Source organism: Pituophis catenifer, unplaced genomic scaffold (genome assembly GCF_029215685.1).
Source record: "Pituophis catenifer annectens isolate HBS135680 unplaced genomic scaffold, rPitCat1.0.hap2 SCAF_16, whole genome shotgun sequence".
Classification (NCBI taxonomy): Eukaryota; Metazoa; Chordata; class Lepidosauria; order Squamata; family Colubridae; genus Pituophis; species Pituophis catenifer.
The window spans coordinates 11,111,272-11,139,122 of NW_027256896.1; the positions used below are offsets into that span (position 1 = coordinate 11,111,272).

At 43.9% G+C, this 27,851-nt stretch overlaps 1 protein-coding gene across 1 annotated transcript; it reads right to left on the reverse strand.

Moving 5' to 3' along the window:
- Positions 1-342: 342 nt before the first annotated feature.
- Positions 343-25,087, reverse strand: VRK3 (VRK serine/threonine kinase 3). Its single transcript, XM_070954977.1, has 14 exons — positions 24,951-25,087; positions 22,329-22,459; positions 19,465-19,611; positions 18,574-18,720; positions 18,223-18,272; positions 17,233-17,299; positions 16,919-17,003; positions 15,038-15,140; positions 13,145-13,237; positions 11,839-11,971; positions 8,272-8,392; positions 4,395-4,453; positions 3,133-3,281; positions 343-925 (listed from the first exon to the last, which is right to left on the reverse strand). Exons 1-13 carry the CDS (start codon positions 25,037-25,039, stop codon positions 3,133-3,135), a joined length of 1,374 nt encoding a protein of 457 aa, XP_070811078.1. The 5' UTR covers positions 25,040-25,087; the 3' UTR covers positions 343-925.
- Positions 25,088-27,851: the final 2,764 nt, after the last annotated feature.

Sequence of the window (27,851 nt, forward strand, 5' to 3'; positions counted from 1 at the left end):
CCCAATTTCAATTCCAATTGAAAGTTGCTCCTACATTACAGATTAATACATGGATTTTTACCTGATCCCAAAATGTGGGTTTATGTTAATAAGCGTCTTATTTTTAACTTCATCTGACATTTCAATCAGATTCTTGGTACCAGATCTGTTATAATGAACAGAACTGTTAGTGAGAATCTGTTCTAATATAAATTAATTTATAATAATTATGGACCAAAGCAGGGGAAAATGTAGTGATCTCCCACAAAGATCAGGAGCTGATCTCGAATGTTCCCTACAAAAGGAGCTCAATATTGCTGGATTTTTCTGCCACGCAAAAATCACACAAAACAAACTTGGACCTCACCGTACAAATTTTTTACTACAAAAATCAACAAAGCATATGTTTCAAAGATTAAAAACTTTTTCTCAGTCCTTCTGCCTGACAAAACATCTTTTAAGCTAGGAATAAAAATCATAAAATATTTATGCAGTAGAATAAAACGAACTTTTAAGACACTAAAAGCAAGATTAAAAACAAAATTAAAATATTTACAATCTTTCTCCCCTTTCCCTCCTTTTTTTTAAAGGTTCAGAGTTTGATTTGAATATTTGGACAGCTGATAAATGCCCTTTATAAATTATGTGCAAGTAATTATTTATCAAAGAAAGATTTGCTAGAATGCATTGAATTAAATTATGCCCCTGGGTAAATCTTTAGCTTGCAATAGGTCACAGCAAAATCCTAACAAACATTTCCATGAAAACTACTTTCCCTCTGTTAAAAACCGGAGATAACAAGCAAACACACACAATCTATGTTGCCAATGGTTCCAATGCGAAGATATTCCAGTGAGTTCGACCCTTAAGTGCATTTTTCAAGACCTGTAAAGCCAGATGATTCCTTCTTGTTCTTCATTTCTCTTCACATTCAGCTTTCGGAAAGCTTTAAAGAGGGGAGTGGGGGAATGGGAGAAATACACACCCAAAAACAAGTTTGTCAGGGTAAAGGGAGAAGCTGCTAAATAATGACAAAATTCTCTCTGCTACTGAAAACAACAGCTAATGAAAGGATAAACCAGCACTACTGAAATCGCTAAATATGTCTGAACTAAGCGGGGAGCCATTTTGATGCAGAAATGCATCACAGCACAAGGCAAAACCTTGTTATCCAGATAGGACAAGGTCCCAGGATGAGCTGCTTCTGATCTCAAAAATCTGTGCTTGGTGAATTTTAATCGCTTTCAATATCACTGCTCACAACACAAGGGCAAAGAGGCGTATGTGAAGGATGAACTGTGTGATAAGTGAGAGGAGCAAAAAGGTTTATCATTCTTCTCTTCTTGGGCCACAATTTCCACTGGTGTTCTTCTTTACCCTCACTAAGGGTCGAACTACACATTACACCCCTCGCAGGTTGACGGAATCTTGCATGAAAACTGGCTGCTTCGATTCGGCAAGTAAGCTGCTGGGTGAAGCTGTAAAGTGCCTTGATAGCCTGTCTGTCTATCTGTCTTCTGTCCATCATCCATCTCTGTCATCCATCCATCTACCCATCCACCTACATCCATCCATCCATCTATCTATCTATCTATCTATCTATCTATCTATCTATCTATCTATCTATCTCATCCATACATTTACCCATCCACCTACCTCTATCATCCATCCATCCATCTTATCCATTTACCCATCCACCTACCTCCAACCATCTTCCATCCATCCATCCATCCATTTATCTATCTACCTACCTAATATACCTGTCTAATATGTCTCTGTCTACCTGTCTATCTCTATCATCCATCCATCTACCTTTATCTATCTATCTATCTATCTATCTATCTATCTATCTATCTATCTATCTATCTCATCCATACATTTACCCATCCACCTACCTCTATCATCCATCCATCCATCTTATCCATTTACCCATCCACCTACCTCCAACCATCTTCCATCCATCCATCCATCCATTTATCTATCTACCTACCTAATATACCTGTCTAATATGTCTCTGTCTACCTGTCTATCTCTATCATCCATCCATCTACCTTTATCTATCTATCTGTCTATCTATCTATCATCTATCTATCTATCTATCTATCTATCTATCTATCTATCTATCTATCTATCTCATCCATCTACCTCTCTCTCTCTCTAATCTATCTCTCTAATATACCTGTCTAATATGTCTGTCTGTCTACCTGTCTATCACTATCATCCATCCATCTAACCATCCACCTACCTCTCTCTATCATCTCTATCATCTATCTCATCCATCCAACTATCCACCTACATCTATCTATCTATCTATCTATCTATCTATCTATCTATCTATCTATCTATCTCATCCATCCACATCTATCTGTCTGTCTGTCTGTCTTGTCTGTCTACCTATCTCTATCATCCATCCATCTACCCATCCACCTACCTCTCTCTTTCTCTATCTATCATCTATCTATCTATCTATCTATCTATCTATCTATCTATCTATCTATCTATCTATCTATCTATCATCTATCTATTATACCTACCTAATATGTCTATCTACCTGTCTATCTCTTATCATCCATCCATCTACCCATCCACCTACCTGTTTCTCTATCATCTATCTCTCATCCATCCATCTACCTATCCACCTACATCCATCCATCATCTATCTATCTATCTATCTATCTATCTATCTATCTATCTATCTATCTATCATCTATCTATCTAATATATCTATCTAATATATCTATCTAATATGTCTGTCTGTCTACCTGTCTATCTCTATCATCCATCCATCTATCCATCCACCTACCCCTCTCTATATATATATATCAACTAACCCATCTATCCATATCTATCCATCCACCCATCATCCACCCACCTACATCCATCTTCTTTCTGTCTGTCTGTCTGTCTATCCATATCATCTTATCCATCCAACCATCCACCCACCCACCCACCCATCCACCTTCTACACCACCCCAAAATTTACCTATCTGTTCCAGTTATCTCCAGCTATGCCAAGCTCAGAAGTGGGCGTCTTCTTTTGTTTTTGTTTTTCTTTCCTTTTTAAGTAATATTGTCAACACACACAAAAAAATCTGCCACCTAGGAGGGCCCATGATGCTCTTTGTATGGGCCTAGAATGAAATCACAGCTCACCTAGGGTGCTGCTCTGAGGTCCACGGAGTCATAGGCCGATGCTCTCATCAGCTGAAGAGGGCTCGTAAAGAACATTCGCAGTTCTTCGTAGTTTGGTTTTTCTTCATATTCCAAAGTCATGACCTGCTGCAGGTATTTCTTTATGGATTCTTTAAAAATCAATCGATCGGTTAATCAAACAGATCTCCGTGAACAACAATGAAAAGAGCTGCTCTGTCTTAAGTAACAATTGCAATATTTGTGATGCCACAACTTCTGGCTTAGATCAATGTTTTTTTTTTTCCCCAACTTGGCAACTTTCAGATGAATGGACTTCAACTCCCAGAATTCCCCAGCCAGCCATACCGTCACAATGGGCTGTGCAAAATCGTAGTGGATTATTTCTCATTGAAAATATATAGTGGGTAGTCCTCAATTTACAACACTTTGTTTAGTGACCATTCAAAGTTGCAACAGCACTGGGAAAAAAGTGACTTACGATCGTTTTTTTCATGCTTACGGCAGTTGCAGCTTTTCCATGATCAAGAATCCAGATGCTTGGCAACTGGCACGTCCCGGGATCATGTCATCCCCTATTCATTGCGACCTTCGGACAAGTAAAGTCAATGCGGAAGCCAGTTTTGCTTAACAACTGCATTGTAACTTAACAATTGCAGTGATTCACTTAACAACTGTGGCAAGACAGGTCATAAAGAGGGGCAAAACTCACTTAACAACTGTCTCGCTTAGCAACAGAAACTGTGGGCTCAATTGTGGTCGCAAGTTGAGGACTACCTGTCATGTGGAAAGCTGTTGTGAGAACAACCATGAGGTAGCAAGAGTACTTAGACTTAGATACCGCTTCACAGTGCTTTTACAGCCCTCTCTAAGCGGTTACAGAGTCAGCCTATTGCCCCCCAACAATCTGGCTCCTCATTTTACCGACCTTGGAAGGATGGAAGGCTGAGTCAACCTTGAGCTGGTCAGGATCGAACTGCTAAATTGCTGGCAGCCGGCAGTCAGCAGAAGTAGCCTGCAGTACTGCACTCTAACCACTGCACCACCAAGTAACCCTTTAAGACAGTGTTTCTCAACCTTGGTAGCTTGAAGATGGGTGGACTTCAACTCCCAGAATCCCCCAGCCAGCAGCGCTGGCTGGGGGATTCTGGGAGTTGAAGTCCACCCATCTTCAAGCTACCAAGGTTGAGAAACACTGCTCTAAGAAGTAAACCCTCAAGTGAAAATTAGGATATTAAAATGAGAACAAGTCAACCCGCCTTTACCTGGTAAGGCTCCCCAACCAGTGGTCAGTCTTGAACTTTTGATAATATCCGCTTTGCACCTACAACGGCAATGACAATCAACGTGAATCCCTTAAACAGGAGAAGTACAACTGAGATGAGAATTGTGCATTGACAATACATATTCACTGTATTTATTGCTGTTTGCAGCATCCTGGAATCCTACGACTGTCCTTGATAATGGTTCTGCCCAGGAATGGGCTGCCCCGGTTGCTGGGTGGGTGTGGCAATCGTGGGTGTGGCCTAGTCAGCCTCCTGCACCGTGGCAGTGGGGGGGGGAGGGGCGGTTTTTGCCCTCCCTGGACTCCGGAGATTTTTCTCGAGCCTCCGGGAGGGCGAAAACGGCCTCCCCAGGCTCCGGAGGCTCTCTGGAACTTCCCAAACTTCTGGTAGGCCTGTTTTTCGCCCTTCCGAGCCTCCATGCGCACCCTGCGCTTACCTGCATCCAAAACTGCGTGGGGACTCCTGGGAGGGGTGGGGCAGGGCTAGGCCAGCCAGGAGTGGGATTTGGGAGTTCTCTGAACTGCACAGAATCTTAGCTATAGGTTCTCCCGAACCTCTGCGAACCCCCAGCAGCCCATCATTGGTTCTGCCCCAAACCATTATTTACACCTGAATGTTGGCAAAACTGTGCCCCTGGAGAACCACTGGCTAACTTAATGACCATGGTGTTTGTTTAACAATACCAATTCATTTAACCACCATGGCAAAAAAGAGGTTGTAATATCAGGTCGTCGTGCAACCAACCTGTTTTGTGACTCTCGTGAATTTTGACCATGAATGACACCCCCGTTACGTTTGTAACTCAAGGATTATTTGCACCCATGCATGCACAGTATGCATCGAACGTGCGGAAAAATGAGGATTTCCTGCTTTCTAGCGAATATAAATCATGCGGCACAGCTAATCGACGGAAATACCAGTTCGGAGGAGCCGGTAGCATTTTTTTACTACCGATTCGCCTAAACCGGTGCGAACCGGTAGCATTTCACCCCTGGGTTGTATATTCTGCAATATTGGGGCCGTCAGTGAGTCAACAGCGGGTCAGAGGAGGAGTCGCTGCGGGACAGATGACTGTTGCTCTTTAAAAAATTAGGATTTAAATCGAGTTGATTTAAATCAAGACTTTCTACTTGTGATTTAAATCGTGATTTAAATCGATTTGATTTAAATCAAATCAAATCCACCCTGCTTTTGAAGGCCAGGTTAATGTCCCAAAGACAAGGTCGGCATGATCCGGTACGAGTGGCGTTCCTTTAACGTTTATCTCTTGGGAGCAGGGTTTTTTTGTGGGGGGGCCTTGGTGTTCTCCAAGCTTGGTTCTTTGTTTGCACCAGACTAGTTAACATCTTCAGTACTAGAAGGGAGAGGGGTTTGCTGTCTGTTCATTCGGGTAGTCCTCGATTTACAACAGTGACAGGTCAGAGTTGCGACGGAACTGAAAAAAGGGACTTACGACCGTTTCTCACTGTGACGGCCTTTGCAGCAACCCCATAATCAGGTGATCAAAATTCAGGTGCTTGGCAACTGGTTCCAACTCTGCGCCAACTCAGGAAGCTCAAACTGCCCAAGAAGCTGCTGATCCAGTTCTACAGAGGAATTATTGAGTCTGTCATCTGCACCCCTATAACTGTCTGGTTTGGCTCTGCCACCCAACAAGACAGACGCAGATTCCGGAGGATAGTTAGAACTGCAGACAAAACAATGGTTACCAACCTGCCTTCCAGTGAGGACCTGTATACTGCACCAGTCAAAAAGAGCTGAGAAAATATTTACAGACCCCTCACATCCTGGACATAAACGGTTTCAACTTCTATTCTCAAAATGACTCTATAGAGCACTGCACAACGGAACAACTAGATACAAGGACATTTTTTCCCCGAATGCCATCACTCTGCTAAACAAATAATTCCCACAACTCTGTCAAACTAGTTACTAAGTCTGCAGTACTATTAATCTTCTCATCGTTCCTGTCACCCATCTCCTTCCACTTACGACTGTATGACTGTAACCTTGTTGCTTCTAACCTTACGATTTATAATTGATTGTTTCCTAGCATGATCTTATTGCTTATTTGTTCCCTATGACTATCATTAAGTGTTGTACCTTATGATTCTTGACGAATTTATCTTGTCTTTTATGTACACTGAGAGCATTTGCACCAAATTCCTTGTGTGTCCAATCACACTTGGCCAATAAAGGATTCTATTCTATTCTATTCTATTCTATTCTATTCTATTCTATTCTATTCTATTCTATTCTATTCTATTCTATTCTATTCTATTCTATTCTATTCTATGACTGTTGCTGTGTCCCAAGGTCATGCGATCCACTTTTGTAACCTTCTGTTGAGCAAAGTCAAGGAAGGAAACTCTTAACAACTGAGTTACTAACTTAATCAACTGCAGCGATTCTCTTAACAATTGGGGCCAGAAAAGTCGTAAAATGAGGCAAAATTCACTTCACAAATGCCTCGCTTAACAACAGAAATGTTGGGCTCCATTGTGGTCGTAAGTCGAGGACTACCTGTATAGAATAGCTTGTTTGTGGGATTGTTGTTTTCTCATTGATAGCTCCTTGGTTAGTTGTTTGTTTAGTTTTTTTTGTGTATAAACCGACAGCAAACAGCACTCCCTTTGTAGTACTTGTGTTGTTGGATAATAAAACATCTGCATAAACAAACAAACCAGGGGTGGGTTCTAAATTTTTTTACTACTGGTTCTGTGGGCGTGGCTTATTTTGTGGGTGTGGCTTGATGGTCATGTGACAATTCTTTAGGATTTAGCAGGAGTACTGGTCTACCAGGCTTTTAACTGCTTGAAGAGCTGTACCGATCTACCCATTTATTTTTGCAGGCACTGATCTACCCATTTATTTTTGCAGGCACTGGTCTACTCATGTATTTTTGCAGGCACTGGTCTACTCATTTGTTTTCTTTTAACAGTGATCAGCTGTAGGGCGGCCCTTTGAAGCCCCACGGCAAGAGTTTAAACAGTTTTTTTTCCCTCTAGCCATCAGCTGGGACTCAGGAGGCAGCAATAGATTGGGGGTGGGGCCAAATAAAAGGTAAGAATAACGCAGGGGGTGGGGGTGCGCAGGGCAGGGCCCAGAACCGGTTCGGTGATGTCATATCGTCACCGCTACTGGCTTGGGATAACCGGGCCGAACCGGGAGGAACCCACCACTGAAACAAACTCAAGAGAGCATTAAGGACTTTACAGTTCAACCCTGAGCTACAGATGCGCTGTTTATTGGAATCAGACAATCAAGCAGGAAACAACAGCCTAACCAAGGAGCGACCAAGGAGGAAACAACAGGCCCACTAACACTGACAGGGCAAATTACTCTGTGTAAACAAAGAGCAAACCCCATTCCTTCTAGCACTGATGACGTTGCCTAGTTGGGTAATGAAATGTCTGCAAGGAAACAATCAAGCTCAGAGAGCATCAAGGACCCCACAGTCGTCGTAGTCGTCGTCCTCCTCCTCCTCCTGTCTGCAAATCCCACTCTCTTCTAGCACTGATGATGTTACCTAGTTGGGTAATGAAACGTCTACAAATAGACAACCAAGCTCAGAGAGCACCAAGGACTCCACAATCAGCTCCTCCTCCTCCTCTCCCCCACTCCCTTCTATCGCACACAATTCAACTCTTGATCTACAGACATTCTCTTCTACTGGGGTTTTTTTGTCTCTCCGGGAGGAAAGATAGGGAACTTGTGGGACCAGAAAAAACAGGACCTCGTTATCAACACTCAGTACCCATCGCAGCCTTGGCTGGGTGGTAGCCAAAATATCCCTTGCCTTTTTTCCCCCCCTAACAGCAAGCATTTGCCCAGAGTTGTAAGTGTGCGCACGCACTTCTCTTTTTCCTCTGTGACATCGCAGGGATCCGTCAGCTCCGCAGACCAAGGAAGGGCGCCACACAGCCATTTCACCAGGCAGTAACCCAAGGATTCGAGGTCGCTTCGACGGGACGGAGCTGTTTAAGGAACAAACAAGCAGATCTCCATTAAGAAATATACCGGAAGCAGATTTCCATACTTCCCACCCCCACGGAAAGGAGGATGGGATGTAGCACAGTCGGTCACCAGCAAGCTTCCGTTTTTAACAGAGGGCTCAGTGGTGAAGGCACCAGGCTAGAAAGTATTTTTAGGGTCTTTCTTCCACTGACTCACCTAGCAGCAGTGGCACCCACAGCCCCACCCAGCAGGAGCCCGCTGCCGGCCCACTTCTTCTGTGGCCGCTTGTCGCCGCCTGCGCAAGTCACCCCCAGCCTCTGTTTTGCTGTCAGGAATGGCCTCTGCAGCAGAGGTGGGTTCTAAATTTTTTTTACTACCGGTTCTGTGGGCGTGGCTTATTTTGTGGGCGTGGTTTGATGGTCATGTGACAATTCTTTAGTATTTAGCAGAGGAACTGGTCTACCAGGCTTTTAACTGCTTGCAGAGCTGTACCGGTCTACCCATTTGTTCTTGGAGCGTTCCGGTCTACCTATTTATTTTTGGAGGCACCGGTCTACTCATTTGTTTTTGGAGGCACTGGTCTACTCATTTGTTTTTGGAGGCACCGGTCTACCATTTGTTTTTGGAGGCACCGGTCTACCATTTGTTTTTGGAGGCACCGGTCTACTCATTTGTTTTTGGAGGCACTGGTCTACCATTTGTTTTTGGAGGCACCGGTCTACTCATTTGTTTTTGGAGGCACCGGTCTACCATTTGTTTTTGGAGGCACCGGTCTACCCATTTGTTTTTGGAGGCACCGGTCTACCATTTGTTTTTGGAGGCACTGGTCTACTCATTTGTTTTTGGAGGCACCGGTCTACCATTTGTTTTTGGAGGCACCGGTCTACCCATTTGTTTTTCGAGCGCACTGGTCTACCACCACACTGCCTTTTAACACTGATCAGCTGTAGGGCGGCCCTTTGAAGCCCCACGGCAAGAGTTTAAACAGTTTTTTTCCTTCTAGCCGATCAGCTGGGACTCAGGAGGCAGCGAAGAGATTGGGGGCAGGGCCAAATAAAATGTAAGAATAACACGGGGGGGGGGGGGCAGCTCCCGAACAAAGAGAACCGGTTCGGTGACGTCATATTGTCACCTCTACCGGCTCGGCAGAACTGGGCCGAACCGGGAGGAACCCACCACTGCTCTGCAACCGAGAAACAGGCTCCAGATTGATGCGTGTGGTGCCCCCCCCACCCCCGGGCCTCATTTTGCCATCAGAGGCCCTTCAGGAAAGGGCTCTGGAGCCGATAACAGAGCTTCAAGGCAGGTGTCGGGGTATGCGAGGCCTGGTAGGTAGGGCAGCTCCACCCTCCCCACCCTCACCCTAGCTTGATTTTTACCTGTGCACCCTGGTGTGGGTGGGGTCTTAACTAGGGTTTATTTGGGGGGTAGGGCTTATATTGGGTACACGTGTAAAAATCAAGCGAGGGCTTAATTTCGGGGTAGGTCGTATTTTTCAGGGAAACACGGTAGATATAACTGGGGAAAGATGGCCCTTCAAATAACCTGGCCCCAAGCCATGTAGGTTGTGGCCCACTACTGAGCATGGCAAATTCACAACCAGGCTGCGTGAGTGAGGGGTTGGTGCACACGCACGCTTGCAGCCCCACTCGTGCAAGAGGCATCCCAAAGCAGGGGTGAAATCCAGCAGGTTCTGGAGAACCGGTAGCGGAAATTTTGAGTAGTTCGGAGAACTGGCAAATACCCCCTCTGGCTGGTCCCAGAGTGGGGAGGGAATGGGGATTTTGTAGTATCCTTCCCCTGCCATGCCCATCAAGCCACACCACGCCCACCAAGCCACGCCCACAGAACTGGTAGTAAAAAAATTTGGATTTTACCACTGTCCCAAAGGCTTCTTTCTGTCAAGTTTCCGAAAGATGCCCTAATTAATTCATGAGCCATGATCCAAACTTCAAAGGAAATATAGTCATTTTATTAGGAGCAACATTCCGGCAATACTCGGATGCAGTTAGGACTGATCCTACGTAGATTTACGTTCCCCTATGACCCTGTCTCTCCCCTTCTCTCTGGCCATGTCATAAATCACATTCTCCAATTAACCACTTTGGCTGGCTGTGAAACCTAACACCCTCCTTCTGATTGCGGTCAGGAAGAATGTATGGAATTCACTTCAGTTCTCCCTCCCTCCTGCTCATGGCAACTTGAAAGCTTTGCAAGTTGACACTTTCGTGTGAATGGAGCTGTGTGTTTGTGTGTGTGCTGGCCCACCGCTTACGCAGCCCAATTCCCCTCTCCAACCCCAGCTGGACCGCCAAGCCGTCTACTCCAAATTCTCCAAAAGCAGAGCATTGACTGAGGCTGCAAGCACAAGACACATGATCCACTTCTGCAGCCTCAGTGAGTCTGAAGGAGTACAAGACCGTGCCCCAAAGGCTTCTCTTCTCTGTGCCAAATGCTTTTGCAAACAGACAAAAGGTTTTGAGGAAGCGATCTTGCGATGCTTCAGATCTTTGCAAAAGGTTTTGGCACGGAGAAGCCCGAAGGAGCAGAGACCGCACCCCAAAAGGCTTCTCTTCTCTCTTGGGTGACTGGAGCTCTGTGTGCGTGTGTGCACTCACATGGCCTGGTTTCCCTCTCTCCCCCACCCCACAACCAGGCCGCCAAGCCACAAAGGCCAGTGATATAGGGCTTTCAAGGTGACAACCAGGACCCTGAATTGGACCTGGATGCAAATTGGCAGCCAACACAACTCTCCTGTCATGCCTCATAGGACTCTAAGATGGAAGACGAACAGCTGACAGTGAGCGAGAGAGTGGCTCCGTTGGCTGTGGAGGAAACTGGGGAAGGGCAAAGTCAGGCTGGGCAGAGCAGGGGAGAGGTAGAACAAGGGAGAGAGGGGTTCAGAAGAAGACCAAGGCCCACCCTCTCCTCATCCTAGGACACGCAGGGAAGAACGGAGAAGAGAGCAATGTGAGTTTGGGAGGAAAGGGGCCCGATTCCTTTCACAAGGCACACCTAGGGATGGAGTTTAAAGGAGAGGCAAATGGGAGGGGCGGTTGTCGGGAACAAATACCCATCTTGTGTTAACTGCTTTCTTTGAATTCCTGGCGTCTTCCCAACTGGCTTGATTTACTGCCCTGCTACTTCACTTCTGGAACTCCTTATCTTGCTTGCCCTGCCAGATTAATTACTTTAACTTGCCTTGTTGGATTTATAGTTTGCTGCTTATAACGATTGGACTGGAGTAATTCTCAGCCAAAGACTGGTACAGGTTTGTGGGAGTTTTTCTCCAGACCGGAGAGTAAAAGGGACATTGGGGTGGCGGGGAGAGGCAAAGTTGGAACTAATAAAGGGACTCATACTTATTCTCTGGCTGTGTTGCCTTTGTGCCACGCTCCGGGTTGTCACCTCTCCCAAGAGAGGTGATGTGGGCAAATCTAGACGTGCGTTTGCAATAGGGTCTCACCAGCTCCCCTGTGGCTGTCCAGGCTGATGAACTCCAAGGTGCCTTCATGAGGGGTCCGACTGCATTCCCGCTGAGGCACGTGTTTCCCCCCAGGGCTGTATCGAAAGGCGAAGCTGAAATCTGCTAAAGTAACCTGGAGGATAAGCATGAAGAAAAGCAGAAGATCCTCAAAAATGCTACAGGTACGACTTACGGCCACAACCGAGCCCCAAATTTCTGTTGCTGTGAGACCGTTGTGAAGTGAGTAGCAGACACCACAAACGAATGTTAACACTCTACTGTTGAAATTGTAACAATGGAGTCTTAAAACCTCGACGGCCTTTCTCCATCCCTCGCGCCAAAAAGACTCAAGCTGGGTCAGTCTTGAGTTTCTTCCTCACCCTCTCCCGTCTTTTGAGCGAAGCTGCTTTTGAACGGCAGCTTTTCTTCAAAGTCCTCTACAAGTCGTCGCCAAGTTAGGACCACAACTGAGCCCTGAACTATGATTTTAAGTCACTGTGGTCTTTTAAGTGAGGTGCTCGTGTGACCGCTTTTCTCAATAGCCATAATCCAAGCTTTCACCATTACAGTCGTTAAGTGTTTCTTTCCTCTGTAGAGGAAAATGTTTTCTGCATTTTCACTTCTGAATGCTAACTTTGCCAGCATTTTCGCTGGATCTGAGGCCTGTCCCTCCAAGCATGCAGGAGGATGACCAGTCATAAGTAGAGGACTACCTGTACAACCTGATTAAAAGCCCTGTCTTGTTCTCCTGCCTTCTGGTCCTTGGCATGGGCCAACTCCCAGCTGCCAATTCACCATGGCCAACTTGCGGTGCCCAGCTCACCAGGGGCAATTCCCCGCAGCCAATTCCTGACAGGAAAACTCGCTGCAGGCCAATTCAACCGTTTGATTTAATTTATTTAAAATAATTTTAAAAATTACTTTAATTTTGTCATTCACATTTCATTTATGAGCCACGGTGGCGTAGTGGTTAGAGTGCAGTACTGCAGGCTACTTCTGCTGACTGCCAGCTGCCGGCAGTTCGAGTCTTAACAGGCTCAAGGTTGACTCAGCCTTCCATCCTTCCGAGGTGGGTAAAATGAGGACCCAGATTATTGTGGGCAAGACGCTGACTCTGTAAAACGCCTACAGATGGCTGTAAAGCACTGTGAAGCGATATATAAGTCTAAGTGCTATTGCTCTTTCGTCCCTTCTTTTATGTTCTTTACTTATTCTATTTCACCGTTTCTTTGATATTATGTAATTTTTGTCCCGCGGCAAGTTGGCCATGACGAGTTGTCCTAGAGACCCCTGCTCCCTGCCTTACCACAGTAAGATCAGATGGATTCACATAGATGTTTTCAGCAGCCAGATCCCCGTGAGTATATTCGTTTTCATGAAGGTACTCCAGAACATCAAGCTAGAGGCAAAGAGAAAGGCAGACGGGAAGTGTCAGCAACGCAAATTCCCATTTTCCAGGACTGCTGCTGGTGCGAACAGTCTTCATCAGTGGGAAGTAACGGGGTGGCGGAAGGAGGTAGCTTTGCCTTATTAATTAATGAAGTTTATATGCCGCCCATCTCGCTAGCCAAAGTGACTCTGGGTGGGTTAAGGTGCCATTAAAAACATAAATATAAAAACAATCAAAATTAAGAATTAAATAAAGGCTAAAAGCCAAGACGACAAAAGGTGTGGGAGTAGGCTTTTATCTTTCATATAACCAACCATCTCCAGCATGTCAGCAGCCATTCTCAATCCTCCAGGTCGTGGTTGTCCCAAAGAGCCTTGGTGGCGCAGCAGACTAAAGCACTGTTAAGTAACACCAGCTGCCTGCAATTACTGCAAGTTCAAATCTCACCAGGCTCAAGGTTGACTCAGCCTTCCATCCTTTCGAAGGTAGGTAAAATGAAGACCCGGTTTGTGGGGGCAATAAGCTGACTTTGTATAAAAAAGAACACTGCTGGGGGGGGGGGTTTGAAAGTCCTACTAAGCAGGTATATACAAAAGTATGAAAACTATTGCTTAACGCATTGTAAGCCAGCCTGAGTCTCCGGAGAAGGGTGGCATATAAATCGAATCAATCAATCAATCAATCAATCAATCAATCAATCAATCAGGGTGTTTTTTCAAGAGGCAACTGGACTTCCTTTATTTTTTTTCTTGAGGACGTTACGCTTCTCAAGCAAGAATCTTCTTATCCGAGAAGATTTGAAGAAGCTTCTTGGATGAGAAGTGAAATGTCTTCAAGGAAAAAACAAAGGAAGTCCAATTCATCTTCTAACGACCCCATAATCCAGGAGTGGGCTGCTGGGGGTTCGCAAGGGTTTGGGAGAACCTCTAGCTAAGATTCTGTGCAGTTCGGAGAACCCACAAATCCCACTCCTGGCTGGCCCCGCCCACCCCTCCCAGGAGTCCCCACACAGCCTGTTTTGGATGCAGGTAAGTACAGGGCTTGCATGGAGGGTCAGGGAGGGCGAAAAAACGGGCCTACCGGAAGTTTGGGAAGGCTGGAAACGGGCCCATTCCAGCCTCTGGAGGGTCTCCAGAGCCTGGGGAGGCTGTTTTTGCCTTCCTGGAGGCTCGGGGAAAGCCTCTGGAGCCCAGGGAAAGCAAAAACACCCCCCCCCCCCGTGGTTCAGGAGGCCAACTAGGCCACGCCCACCATGACCACGCCCACCCAGCAACCAGGCAGAGAACCCCTTGCTAAAATTTTTCAAGCCCACCCCTGCCATAATCCCTTGTCGGGTGGAGTCTGGGCAACTGAACGGAGCTGAGTGTTTACTGGCCGGATGCCCTTCCTGTCACCAATGCGGAGTTTTGTTCAGCAGATATATTCTCATCGTGCCCAGAAAGAGAAATATCTGCCTCTACCTAGGATCGAACCACAGCCTCCTGATTGTGAGGCAAGAGCTCCACTTCTAGGCCATGGCACCATTCAAAGGAAGTCCAATTGCCTCTTGAAAAAGCACCTTTGGGACAGTAGAGTCAGTTTTTAACAGTATCTTGGAAATCTCAATTCGCCTCCCCACCGCTTTATACTTATTGGAATTAGGCAGGATCCTGTTTGAGATGCTTTCTCAGATTACCATTCTGCCCGGGACTCGGGTTTCTTTTATCTGATCGTTGCCTTAGTAAAAGCTCTTCCACTCCTTTAAGGCCATCCCTTCTGCCCATCAAGAGAAATCCCTTCCCCACCCTGTGCCTTCCTGGCATCCCATACCAGCCTGACTGCAAGCTGCAAAACAGCTTTCTCCGTCATCTTGTTTTTGTTGTCGTCCAGGATTGACTGAAGAGATCGACCCAATTCGGGAAAGACAAGGAACCTGCCAATCAAAGGAGATGGCGTTGAATGTGTGAATCGGGCTGCCCATCACAGTGTGCATCTATCCTTGGCCATCTGCTGGTTAAAAACCACCAGGAATTAGGGAGGCTAGTGTGGTGGAATGTAGCATGGATTCCCAGGTGGGAGGGGCTGCCTTTCTGAGGTCAAAGAGCATGAAGCTAAGATAATTTGGTGGGAGAAAGATAGATAAGAAGGCTCCTCCCTAGCGATTCTCAGAAAATGTGTTTTTTTAAAAAAATATTATTATTATTAAAGTTTTATTACACACATATTAAAACAATGGACACGGTGTAAGCGTCCTGGTATTCTTTTTGCCATACATACTAAATGAAAGAGTAAGTATCATATATACCTTACTACTTATATACAATTAGTCTGTTCAGTATTTACATATCTAAAGACATCCTTCTTCTGTCTATATTACTTATAGATTTGTTTTATCCATTATCATTCTATTGTAGTTACATACGTAACTTTAATTCTCCATTTTATGAATTCTAGCCAGTTCTTGTTTTTCGACCTTCTTATTCTCTATTCCAACCATTGATACAATTTGTTCCATATCTCGTGGTATTCTGACTCGCCTTTATTTTTCAGTTCCAAGGTTAATCTATCCATTTCTGCACATGTCAAAAAATTTTTGATCACTTCATCTTCTAGAGGAGTTTCCTTATTTTTCCAATTTTTGGCAAAACTCATTCTTGCTGCTGTTCTAATATGTATTATTAAGCAAGTTACCCCTTTACTGTATTTTCCATTTATTATTCCCAATAGGAATAGTTCTGGTTTATATTCTATTTCTTCTCCAATTATTTCCACTAACCATAAATAAATCTTCCGCCAATACTCCTGTGCTTTTTTACGTAACCACCACATATGATAGTATGTGCCTAATTCATGGTTGCATTTCCAACACTTTGGTGATAAATTTCTAAACATTTTTGCCAATCTCGCTGGTGGAAGGTGCCACCTGTAGAACATCTTATATAAATTTTCTTTGAATTAAAAGAACAGGGTACAGACATTGATTGGTGGCCTTACATGCAAATACAATCTAGATATAAGACAGATTTAATACAATATGGATTTCAAAAAGAAATACACGAATTAGATAAAATTCTTCAAGGCACAGAAGATAAATTGATAAAAAAAATTATAATTATTTATTAAGATATAAAATGGAAGAGGAGGTAGTTAAAGAAAACACGATGATTTGGGCAAAAAAATTTGGACATAACATTGAATTGGATAAATGGGAGAAATTATGGAACAAAAGTTACAAACTGACTATGTCTGTAACCTATAAAGAAAATATGTACAAAATGTTCTATAGGTAGCCATCAGCTACCAGCAAGGCTGGCTAAGATGTTTCCCAATATCCCATCAATGTGCTGGAAATGCAAACAGACTGGCTCAAGGTTGACTCAGCCTTCCATCCTTCTGAGGTGGGTAAAATGAGGAGCCAGATTGTTGGGGGGCAAATATGCTGACTCTGTAAACCGCTTAGCGAGGGCTGTAAAAGCACTGTGAAACGCTATATAAGTGCTATTGCTATTGCTAAAAAGCAAAATACAAACTTTCGCTAAATACAAAATGAGAATGGTTGAAGAACCACCTGGATCTATTCAAATCACAGGCCGTGCAAGGGACGGCAACAGAAGAATGGCTTCAGTCGTGCGTCACAAAGTGGAAGATGCCCAGGATTGGTGTGAAACGGGAGGAGGACAGAGATCAAACTCTCTTATCGCTGGGACTCACCTGTAGCTATTCCCATGGACGCCAAAACCAACACATTCAGGTATCCCCAGGAACGGCATTAAATATTGCTTCTTCCATTTCTCCACTGCAGGGAGAGATCAAATGGGACAGTGGAACCAAAGAGAGAGGTAGCACAGCTTGTGCTGACAAGACACCCCTCCCCACCCCCAAACTGCCCCACATTGGAAGCAGAACAAGAAGAGATTAGAGATTTCACAGCGGGCCAGGAGAAGTTTGAGGATGGTGTCCTGTGTTTGTGTCCCCAAGTCCCCACTTATAAAGGGGTGAGGGACTCCTCCAACGTTTGCTTTTACCTGTGACTTTCTTGGCGGCTCGCTGTAGAAAGTTCTGTTCGTTAAACAGCTTTCCCTCTTTGGCAGCCTGAGAAAAGAAAGATAACAGGTAGCATTGAAGTTCTTGGATGAAGACAGACAGACAGACAGACAAATAGATAGACAGACAGATTAGATATAGATAGATAGAGATATATAGATTAGATAGAGATATAGATATATAGATTAGATATATCTCTCTAATCTCTTATCTACCTATATATCTGTTAGATATAGATAAGATACACATACACATAATGTACATATATATATATATATACACACACACACATATATACATATATGTATATATATGTATGTATGTATGTATCCCAACTTTATTATTCTTACAAATAACTCAAGGAGGCAAACATACCTAACATACCTTTCTCTTCCTATTTTCCCCACAATAATGACCCTGTGAAGTGTGTTGGGATAAGAGAGGAGGACTGGGCCAAAGTCACCCAGCTAGCTTTCATGCCTAAAACAGGACTAGAACTCCCAGTCTCCCCGTGATTGGCCTAAAGTTACCCAGCTAGCTTTCATGCCTAAAACAGGACTAGAACTCCCAGTCTCCCCGTGACTGGCCTAAAGTTACCCAGCTAGCTTTCATGCCTAAAACAGGACTAGAACTCCCAGTCTCCCCATGATTGGCCTAAAGTTACCCAGCTAGCTTTCATGCCTAAGACAGGACTAGAACTCCCAGTCTCCCCGTGACTGGCCTAAAGTTACCCAGCTAGCTTTCATGCCTAAGACAGGACTACAACTCTCCTCTTTCTAGCCTGGTGCCTTAACCACCAGATCCTTTCCTTTTCTGTGGTACTCAATTTTCTTGTCTCGTTTTAAATTTTAGATGTGTATAAAAGATTGGTCGATGACAGTAATAAAACACAAATGCGAGCAACCCTATCTTTTGCAAGCTGAAAATCCAGTTACGGTACCTTATATCTAACCCCAGAGATTTGAACTCACCAGTTTGAGGGTGTATTTGTGCTTTGGTGAGCGTTCAGACGTTAATCTTGCTGTGAAAAAAAATAAAATAAAATGACAAATTGGTAGGGAATGCAAGAGAGGTACATTTATAGGCCCTTAAATGTGTGGGATCTGACAGAGCTTAACAGTTTGAGAAAAATGGAAATATTGACAATATTTCAGCCTACTACTCCTTCAGTTTATTTTAAGGTTTTTCTTGATTAAATAAGACTCCAAACTCAGGGAGGGAAATCCTATCATTTTCACAACAGGTTCACCTTCAGAAAAATATAGAGCACCAAGCTGCAGGTTTTCTCCCCCGCCCCACAAATGGGTGATCCTCCTGAATACCTTCATAGATCAGCCCACGATCCGACTGGCTCAGAAGCTTCATTAGCATCCACTGTTTATTGTTCAGGTCTGTCAAGATTTCACCATCTGGCAGAGGTTTTACGCAAGGACATCTTTCCTTCTTTGGTGATCGGAAAGCCGTCTTTCCTTCACAAGGAGAGATGATGATTTTGACTGGGCATCAAGAGCAGATGCGCTTCTATTCACCAAAACCCACCCAAAAGATCTTGAGGAGATCCAGGATTTCCCCACCCGTCATGTTCTCCAGCAGAAGGGTGGAGGACAGGTAGCCCTCGAGTTATGACCACAATTTTGTCTTTTAATGACCCCGTAATCCCTTACTGGGGGTGGAGTCCGGGCAACTGAATGGAGCTGAGTATTTACTGCCCGGATGCCCTTCCTGTTGCCAATGCAGAGTTCGCAGCAGATATATTCTCATTGTGCCCAGAGAGAGAAATATCTGCCGCTACCTAGGATCGAACTCACAGCCTCCTGATTGTGACGCGAGAGCTCCAGCTCTAGGCCGCTGCACCACTCGAGTTATGACCACAATGGAGCCCAACATTTATGTTGCTACGTGAAACATTGGTTAAGTGAGTTCCCCCTCACTTGGGAACCCCTGTAATAAGTGCAGGCTACAAAAGTCAAGGGATAAGATTAGTGTCCCTCCATTTTGGAAGCTTGAAGAGGTGTGAACTTCAACTCCCAGAATTCCCCAGCCATGCTGGCTGGGGAATTCTGGGAGTTGAAGTCCACACCTCTTCAAGTTGCCAAGGTTGAGCAGCAACAAATAAGCTTAACATTGGCATTTGCGATCCAGCCATCGCTATTAGCTTCAACACTCACGTCTAATTAGCATCGCTAATCCTGACCATGTCCATAAATCCTTACCTTTTGCCTTTGGAGAAAAGTATGCTGTTGAGCTCTGGGGAGAAGCTTTAACAGAGGTTGAAGACATTTCCTTTTTCGGAAAAACTATCTGCACCTTTTTCTTGTCAGGCAATGGCGGCAGCTCAACCTGGATGTCCTGGTTTAATTCTGAGCAAGAATAGGAGAAGACGCTGTTGGAGCAGCCAAAATGTTCACCGCTAAGTTCACCCAAACCAGAAAAATGCAGTATGCTTGAGCAGCTATGGGTAGAGAATGGGACCGATTAACAGAGTTGGAAGGGACCTTGGAGGTCTTCTAGTCCAACCCCCCGCCCAAGCAAGAGACCCTACACCAGTTCTGACAGATGGCAGTCCAGTCTCTTCTTGAAAGCCTCCAGTGATGAAGCTCCCACAACTTCTGAAGGCAACTTCTGTTCCATGGGTTGATTGCTCTCACTGTCAGAAAATTTCTCATTTCCAGGTTGAATCTCTCCTTGATCAGTTTCCATCCATTATTCCTTGTCTGGCCTTTGGGTGCTTTGAAAAATAGGTTGACCCCTCTCCTCTCTGTGGCAGCCCCTCAAATAAAAGAGCAACAAAGATGATTAGAGGGCTGGAGGCTAAATACATGAAGAACGGTTGCAGGAATTGGGTATGTCTAGTTTAATGAAAAGAAGGACTAGGGGAGACATGATAGCAGTGTTCCAATATCTCAGGGGTTGCCATAAAGAAGAAGGAGTCAAGCTATTCTCCAAAGCACCTGAGGGCAGGACAAGAAGCAACGGGTGGAAACTCATCAAGGAGAGAAGAAAGCTGGAACTAAGGAGAAATGTTCTGACAGTGAGAACAATTAATCAGTGGAGCGGCTTGCCTTCAGAAGTTGTGGGTGCTCCAATATTGGAGGTTTTTAAGAAGAGACTGGACAACCATTTGTCAGACATGGTATATGGTCCGCTGCTTCACCAGGGGTTGTACTAGAAGAATAGAATAGAATAGAATAGAATAGAATAGAATAGAATAGAATAGAATAGAATAGAATAGAATAGAATAGAATAGAATAGAATAGAATAGAATAGAATAGAATAGAACATTACAGAACAGAACAGAACATTACAGAACAGAGAATGGGAATGGGAATGGGAATGGGAATAGAAATAGAATAGAATAGAATAGAATAGAATAGAATAGAATAGAATAGAACAGAACATTACAGAACAGAACAGAACATTACAGAACAGAGAATGGGAATGGGAATGGGAATGGGAATGGGAATGGGAATGGGAATGGAAATAGAATAGAATAGAATAGAATAGAATAGAATAGAATAGAATAGAATAGAATAGAATAGAATAGAATGGGAATGGGAATGGGAATGGGAATGGGAATGGGAATGGAAATAGAATAGAATAGAATAGAATAGAATAGAATAGAATAGAATAGAATAGAACAGAACATTACAGAACAGAACAGAACAGAACAGAACAGAACAGAGAATGGGAATGGGAATGGGAATGGGAATGGGAATGGAAATAGAATAGAATAGAATAGAATAGAATAGAATAGAATAGAATAGAATAGAATAATAGAATAGAATAGCATTTTTTTATTGGCCAAGTGTGATTGGACACACAAGGAATTTGTCTTGGGTGCATACGCTCTCGGTGTACATAAAAGACAAGATACATTCGTCAAGAATCATAAGGTACAACGCTTAATGATAGTCATAGGGAAACAGTCAATATAAATCTTAAGGATACAAGCAACAAGAAGGGTCCCTTCCAACTCTGTTATTTTGATAAGAAAAGCAGACCCTACAGAGAAACTATGATTAGATGCACAGCGGTTAAAACAGTACCTAGAAGCATGCTGCAGCTTGGGTTAATAGGCAAGCAGGGGCCTAGGTGCTACAGATCATGCTAAGGACACCTGAACAGCATTACTTGTACACCTGCTATTTTAACAATCCATCCATCCATCCAGTATTGCTGGCTGACTCTACCCACTGCCAACAGTTCGATTCTGACCGGCTCAAGGTTGACTCAGCCTTCCATCCTTCCGAGGTCGGTAAAATGAGGGCCCAGATTGTTGGGGGGCCAGAGGCTGACTCTGTAAACCACTTAGAGAAGGCTGTAAAGCACTGTGAAGCGGTATATAAGTCTAAGTGCTATTGCTACTGCTTTGCTCAAGCAATAGTTATTGATTGGCCCTTCGCCAAGTAAACGAACCACAGATGGGCTCTTTGGCCATCAATTGAACCAGCATTCCTTACAAGCCACAAGGACACTGCTTATATCATGGTTTTATCCCGCAAAGAAAGGTACAGGTAATCCTCAGCTTACAAGCATTCATTTAGTGACCATCTGAAGTTACAATTCGACTTACAACCATTCGTTGAATGACCGTTACTAGTCACAATTACAAGAAAAGAGTGACTTATGATCAGTTTTCACACAACAGTTGCTGTATCCTCAGAGTTACATGATCATAATTTGCAGGCATGGCAACTGGCATGTATTTATGACAGTTGCACTGTCCCAGGGTCATATGATCACAATTTGTGACTTTTTCAACAAGCAAAGTCAATGCCAGATTTGCTTAACAACTGCCATGATTCCCTTAACTACAATGGTTCACTTAACAAGTGTGGCAAAAAAGGTCATAAAATGGGGCATGACTGACTTAACAACTACCTTGTTTAGCAATGGAAATTCTGGGCTCAATGGTGGTTGTAAGTTGAGGACTACTTGTACTAAGTAATTTGCGCCACGATGTCCACGATGAGCATCTCCAGAGGAAGGGGGAATGACCTCCTCTTAGCCGATTTGTAGGCCAGCGAGATTTCTCAGCCTTCAACGAACCATATGTTTGTTGATGAATTTCACACACCTTTCAGAGAAGGAGACGGGGTGATCTGCATTGGCTCGTCTTCTTGAACCGGGAGCCGTCCTCCGCAAGCCGGACAGAAGTGAAACATTTCCTCGACTTTCTGTCCACACTGTGGACAAAAATTGACCATCCTGGAAAAAGTCACCGAGAAAGAAAAAGGAAGGTCAAATCATGATGCATACCAAAAAGCTGTACGTGCCCAGAAAGAAAGTAAATTTTAATATATATACAGGCTGAGTACCGCAGTGAACTCCCTAGTAGTCTTTAACTACCAAACTTTATTAGGGTGGAGAAAAGAGAAGTCCATATAACAGAAAAAAAAAGGGGAAGGGTATAATGACACCCACTTTTTAAAAAAATGTCCCAAGGTTCTTTACAAATTTGAAATAACCACAAATTACGTGTTCTCTAAGTCTATTTCTCTTTGGGGGATGAAGGTTCATTATCTGAGCTTGTGAGTTGATTTCCAAATGTTTCATTACCAGGATAGGTAACATCTTCAGTGGAGTTTAGGGCAGTGGTGAATTCCACATTTTTTTTTACTAAGGTTCTGTGGGCGTGGCTTGGAGGGCATGGTGTGGCTTGGTGGGTGTGGCTTGGTGGGCATGGCAGGGGAAGGATACTGCAAAATCTCCATTCCCTCCCCACTCCTGGGGGAAGGATATTGCAAAATCTCCATTCCCACCCCACTCTGAGGACAGCCAAAGGTGGCATTTGCCAGTTCTCTGAACTACTCAAAATTTCTGCTCCGGTTCTCTGAACTACTCAAAATTTCCACTACCAGTTCTCCAGAACCTGTCAGAACCTGCTGGATTTCACCCCTGGTTTAGGGAATGTCATTGTATATTCTTCTGTTTATAAACTCCCCTAAACTCCGCTGAAGATATTACTGAGCCTGGTAATGAAATGTTCGGAAAGCAACCCACAAGCTCGGAAAACGAACCATCACTCTCATCCCACACCGGAGCTACAAATATTTGCCACCATGGCTACTTCTCTTTCTCATGATCAGGCCTGAAACCCCTGCAGAAGACAAGCAAACTTTGGCACACCAAGGAAACAACCCTACCTTGACCTACAAATATTTTCCATCTTGGCAAATTATATTTGCTACATTATACACAATCCATAGTGGTCAAAAATATCCTTTCGAAACCTTCATGTTCATGAAGCAACATGAAGTTTCTGATTTTTCTTTGAAGACGTTTTTCGCTCCTCATCCAAGAAGCTTCTTCAGCTCTGACTGGATGGTGGGGAATGGAAGGATTTATATTCCTTGCAGAAAGCTGGTCATTTGCATCCTTTCAGAGGGTCTTTTGAAGACAACAAAGTCCATATTTTGGACAAAGAGGATCACTGGTTTGAAAGAGGGGTCTAAGAGGCCATCTATGTCAAAATTGAACAGCCTTCTCTCAATAAAGGGGTGGGGGGGGATACAACATCATCTATCTCCAATCTACAACACTATCTTTCAATAGTTCCAAGAAGGCTCCACACCCATTTGCAACACTCAGGTGACCCTGATGACACAGGTAAACCTCCAGGTGACCCGCTAAAAGAATGCTAATGACCAGCTGTCTGCAAGGAGTATAAATCCTTCCATTCCCCACCACCCAGTCAGAGCTTAAGAAGCTTCTTGGATGAGAAGCGAAACACCTTCAAAGAAAAACCAGAAAGTCCAGTTGCCTCTTGAAAAAGCACCTTTGGACAACCCATGACCTGGATGATGGAGAATCTCCATAGTCCTTCATGTTCATGGGCTTTCTATGAAAAGGTAAGACCAAACAGGGTTTTTGTAGGCCTTAACACCTAGAAAAGTACCTATTGTTTACAAAATAACATTCAAGCTCGCTTAATTTTTGCTTAATATCTTTTGCACAAACAACTGCACCTCCTTCAAGAATAGAATAGAATAGAATAGAATAGGGAAGAGAAGAGAAGAGAAGAGAAGAGAAGAGAAGAGAAGAGAAGAGAAGAGAAGAGAAGAATAGAATTCTTTATTGGCCAAGTGTGATTGGACACACAAGGAATTTGTCTTTGGTACGCATGCTCTCATACTTTCATCATGAATCATAAGATACAACACTTAGTAATAGTCATAGGTTACTAATAAGCAATCAAATCATACTAGGAAACAAACAGAACAATATTTATACATATTTATAATTTTAAATAAATATATTATATTTATAATATAAATTGTAAACATGCAAGCAACATGGTTATAGTCATAAGTGGGAGGAGATAGGTAATAGGAAGGATGAGAAGAATAATAGTAATAGAGTTCTTAGTAAATGGTTTGAAAGTGTTGTGGGAATTAGTAATAATCTATGATCATATTACAGTCTATGATTATTAATCATAATCTATGATTATGCAAAGTAAGGGGGTTGATTAGATCTGGAGATCTGCAGGTTGTCATTGTCCAGCTACTCTGAAGTTTCTTTCTTCTACTTAATGTTTCCAACCCTGGCAACGTGAAGATGCGTGGACTTCAACTCCCAGAATTCCCCAGTCAGCTCCCCGTATCCCCTAGCAACGCCAAGACACGCGGGCAAGGGTACTGGGTCGGAGGCTCAGGCCTATCCAGAGGCCTAAGGACCGGGCAAAGGGGCTACCCACCCGGCGCCGGGCCCGGAGATCTTCTTGACGGCCGCGTCGCCCTCTTCGGCCCGCGACCGCCGTTTCCGAGCCGCCCCGCCGGATTTCATAGCGGCGTCGGGGAGGCTAAGGAAGCTTTCACTTTCGTTTTCGCTGCGTCAGCGCGTCCGGGCTTCCGGTGCGCGGCCACGCCCCCGGCAGTTTAAAAACCTACTTAGAACTCGGGGAGGGGCGGGGAGGAAGTCTTGGATCATAGAGAGCAGCTGGTCCTCCAAGATAGATAGGCGGGCCAAACAGTACCCAATGATGCTGTATGGATGTCATGACTTTGCCCTATAGGCCACGTTGGGCCTCTGCAGTACCTCTGTCAGCCACCAGGGGCAGAACGTACCAAATGCATTTTTTCTCCCCTATTTTCCTCACTAAAAAAAAACCAAACTGGTCACCGAGCTCTGAGGCGGCCAATGACTTTGATTTTTATCTCAATTTTATTATGTTTTTTCCAATAAATAACTCAAGTCGATGAGCGTCCATAATATTCTTTCATCCTATTTTGCCCACAAACAATATAGATTCCCCATTGAACCTGCAGTTATACCCAGGAGCCACTAGGGGGTGGATGTGTCATAAACACAATCTTTCATTTTGGTAAGATAAAACACAATATATGGAGCCTATATTTTCCTCTTTGGAGCCTGGAATGTGTGAATGAAACCATCAGGGGGTCAAGTGTATTCTGTACTTTTAACTTATTGCCCTATTTTCTCCATCTAGGATCTGGAATACGCAAAGGAGAGACCTCGTGTCTGGCATCCTTCATTGGCCTCGGCACCAGACTCAGACCTGAATTGGGGACAACATAAGTGCAAATCCGTTCATTTCAATGGGTGATTTGCTGATAACTGGCAAAATCAGTCATGTGATTGCAGAGTGCTGCAGTCTCAATGACCAATTACCAAGCACCCAACATGCAGTAATGTGATCATGGGAATGTGTTTGTGTGACCATTTACAATGGCTGAAGGTTGTGTGTCTGCTTTATAGGGAGGTAAAGCATCCATTCTGTGGCTGCCATAAATGCAGGTGGCCATGTTGTGGTCCGCCAACAGCCTGCGGAGCTGGCAGTGGAGTCAGACAGTGAGGAAGCTGGAGAGGAACATGGGCCAGTCCTGGAGTCTGGGGAAGGCCCGGAAAAGGGCTCTGCGTCGGAGGCAAAGATGGGGCCAGGGCCATCTGGGAGTGATGCGCGGACTCCGGAGCCCCAAGTCGGAAAGTAGTGAGGTAGAGGAACAGGAAGAGCCTATTCCTAGTGCACGCATGCGCAGAGCTGCCAGAAGGCAAGAGCAGCTAAAGCAAAAGGGACAACTTGGGAGTAAGGCCAGGAGATGATTGGGCCCACCCATAAGACTTAAAAGAGAAACAAAGGCACTTGGGCCTTTTTGCAGAAAAGCAACGTTGCTAACTCTATTTCCAGTCGGCATCTTGTTTGTTTCTGAACTTCATGGGGCTTTGCCAAGTAAGGCCTGTGTCAAAGAAGGTAAAGGCTGATGATTATCCTGAAGGACTTCTTCGGAAGGATTTGTTTTGTAACTAATTGGGACTCAGCTGGGAATGAATGTAATTCTCAGATGTTACAATAAAATAGGTTTATTTGGGACCAATTGTGTCTTATAATGACTCAGTAAGCCTAGGTAACAACAGGCCATAAGTGGAGCACTGCACAAAGCAAACCCATTGAACCACAGAGCATGGTTAAGCATGCCAGTTTAACCTGACTTTTCAGGCTCCAGTTGTGTCAAGGCTAAAACAACTTTTGTGATTATAATTCATCCATCCCGTTAAGATATTGAAACGCTTTAAAGTGATGCATCATAAAGACTCAGGAGTTTGTATACAAAGTTCGTTTTTATATATAAAAAAAATCACTAGCCAACATGAACATTCATTAACATTAATCTCTTTTTTTTAAAAAGAAAACATTGACCAGGTCCAATAGTCCTCAAATTCACACAGTCTTCAAATACAAGCCTTTTTTAAAATCTTGGTAGACAGTTTATGGAGGCATAATTCATTGAAAAAAAATACATTTTTTTTTCTCCAGGCCCCAATTGGACAATACAACAAATAACTAAAAAACAAAAAAACATTATTTCAAGGTCTCCTGCTCACGTAAAGATGGAACGGTGGTTATTTTTCAGTGATCATTCAACTCGAAAAGAAAGTGGCTTGTTTCTTCAAGTTCATTCAAGCCCATTTAAAATGCCATATTACATATTCGACAACTTGTGGGCTCTGCCTATTAACCTCAACCTATTCTGTTTTTTTAGGGTTTTTCAAAATTTCTACCCTATTCAATTGATCAACGCGGGCATCATTTCCATCAACGGGCTCACAATCGCAAAGATTGTGCTCTTTGCGATTGTGGTGACATGCAGAAAAACACCACATATTGTATACCTGTCCTTTGTGCCCCGAACAGTGTATACTTTAGGACCTCATGGCAACATGATAGAACACAATGTTGCTAATTCCAAGACAAGAACTGTTTAATTTGTACGTTTTAATCTTGGTTTTTTTTATATTTTAAATTTCATGTCATATGCCTTGTTTTAACTGTGATGTTTCCGACACAAACAAACAAACTAAGGTCACAAAACCTGGGTCCCCCTTGCTCCACATAACACTGTTGTCGTCACAGTTGTGTGGCCATGGGCGTGCATTTTTAGGAGGAAAGGAACAGGTAAAATCAAAGAAAGTAAGGAGCAAGCAAAGGAGGACATAACACAATAGTAAAGAGTAAGCAAAGAAGGAAATAACACAATGACAAAGGAACACTTGGGAAAGAACGTTGTTAAAAAACAGTAAAGGATAGGATGCATTTGCTAAATAACTTTATGACACTCGTCCACAAGTCACGTCGATC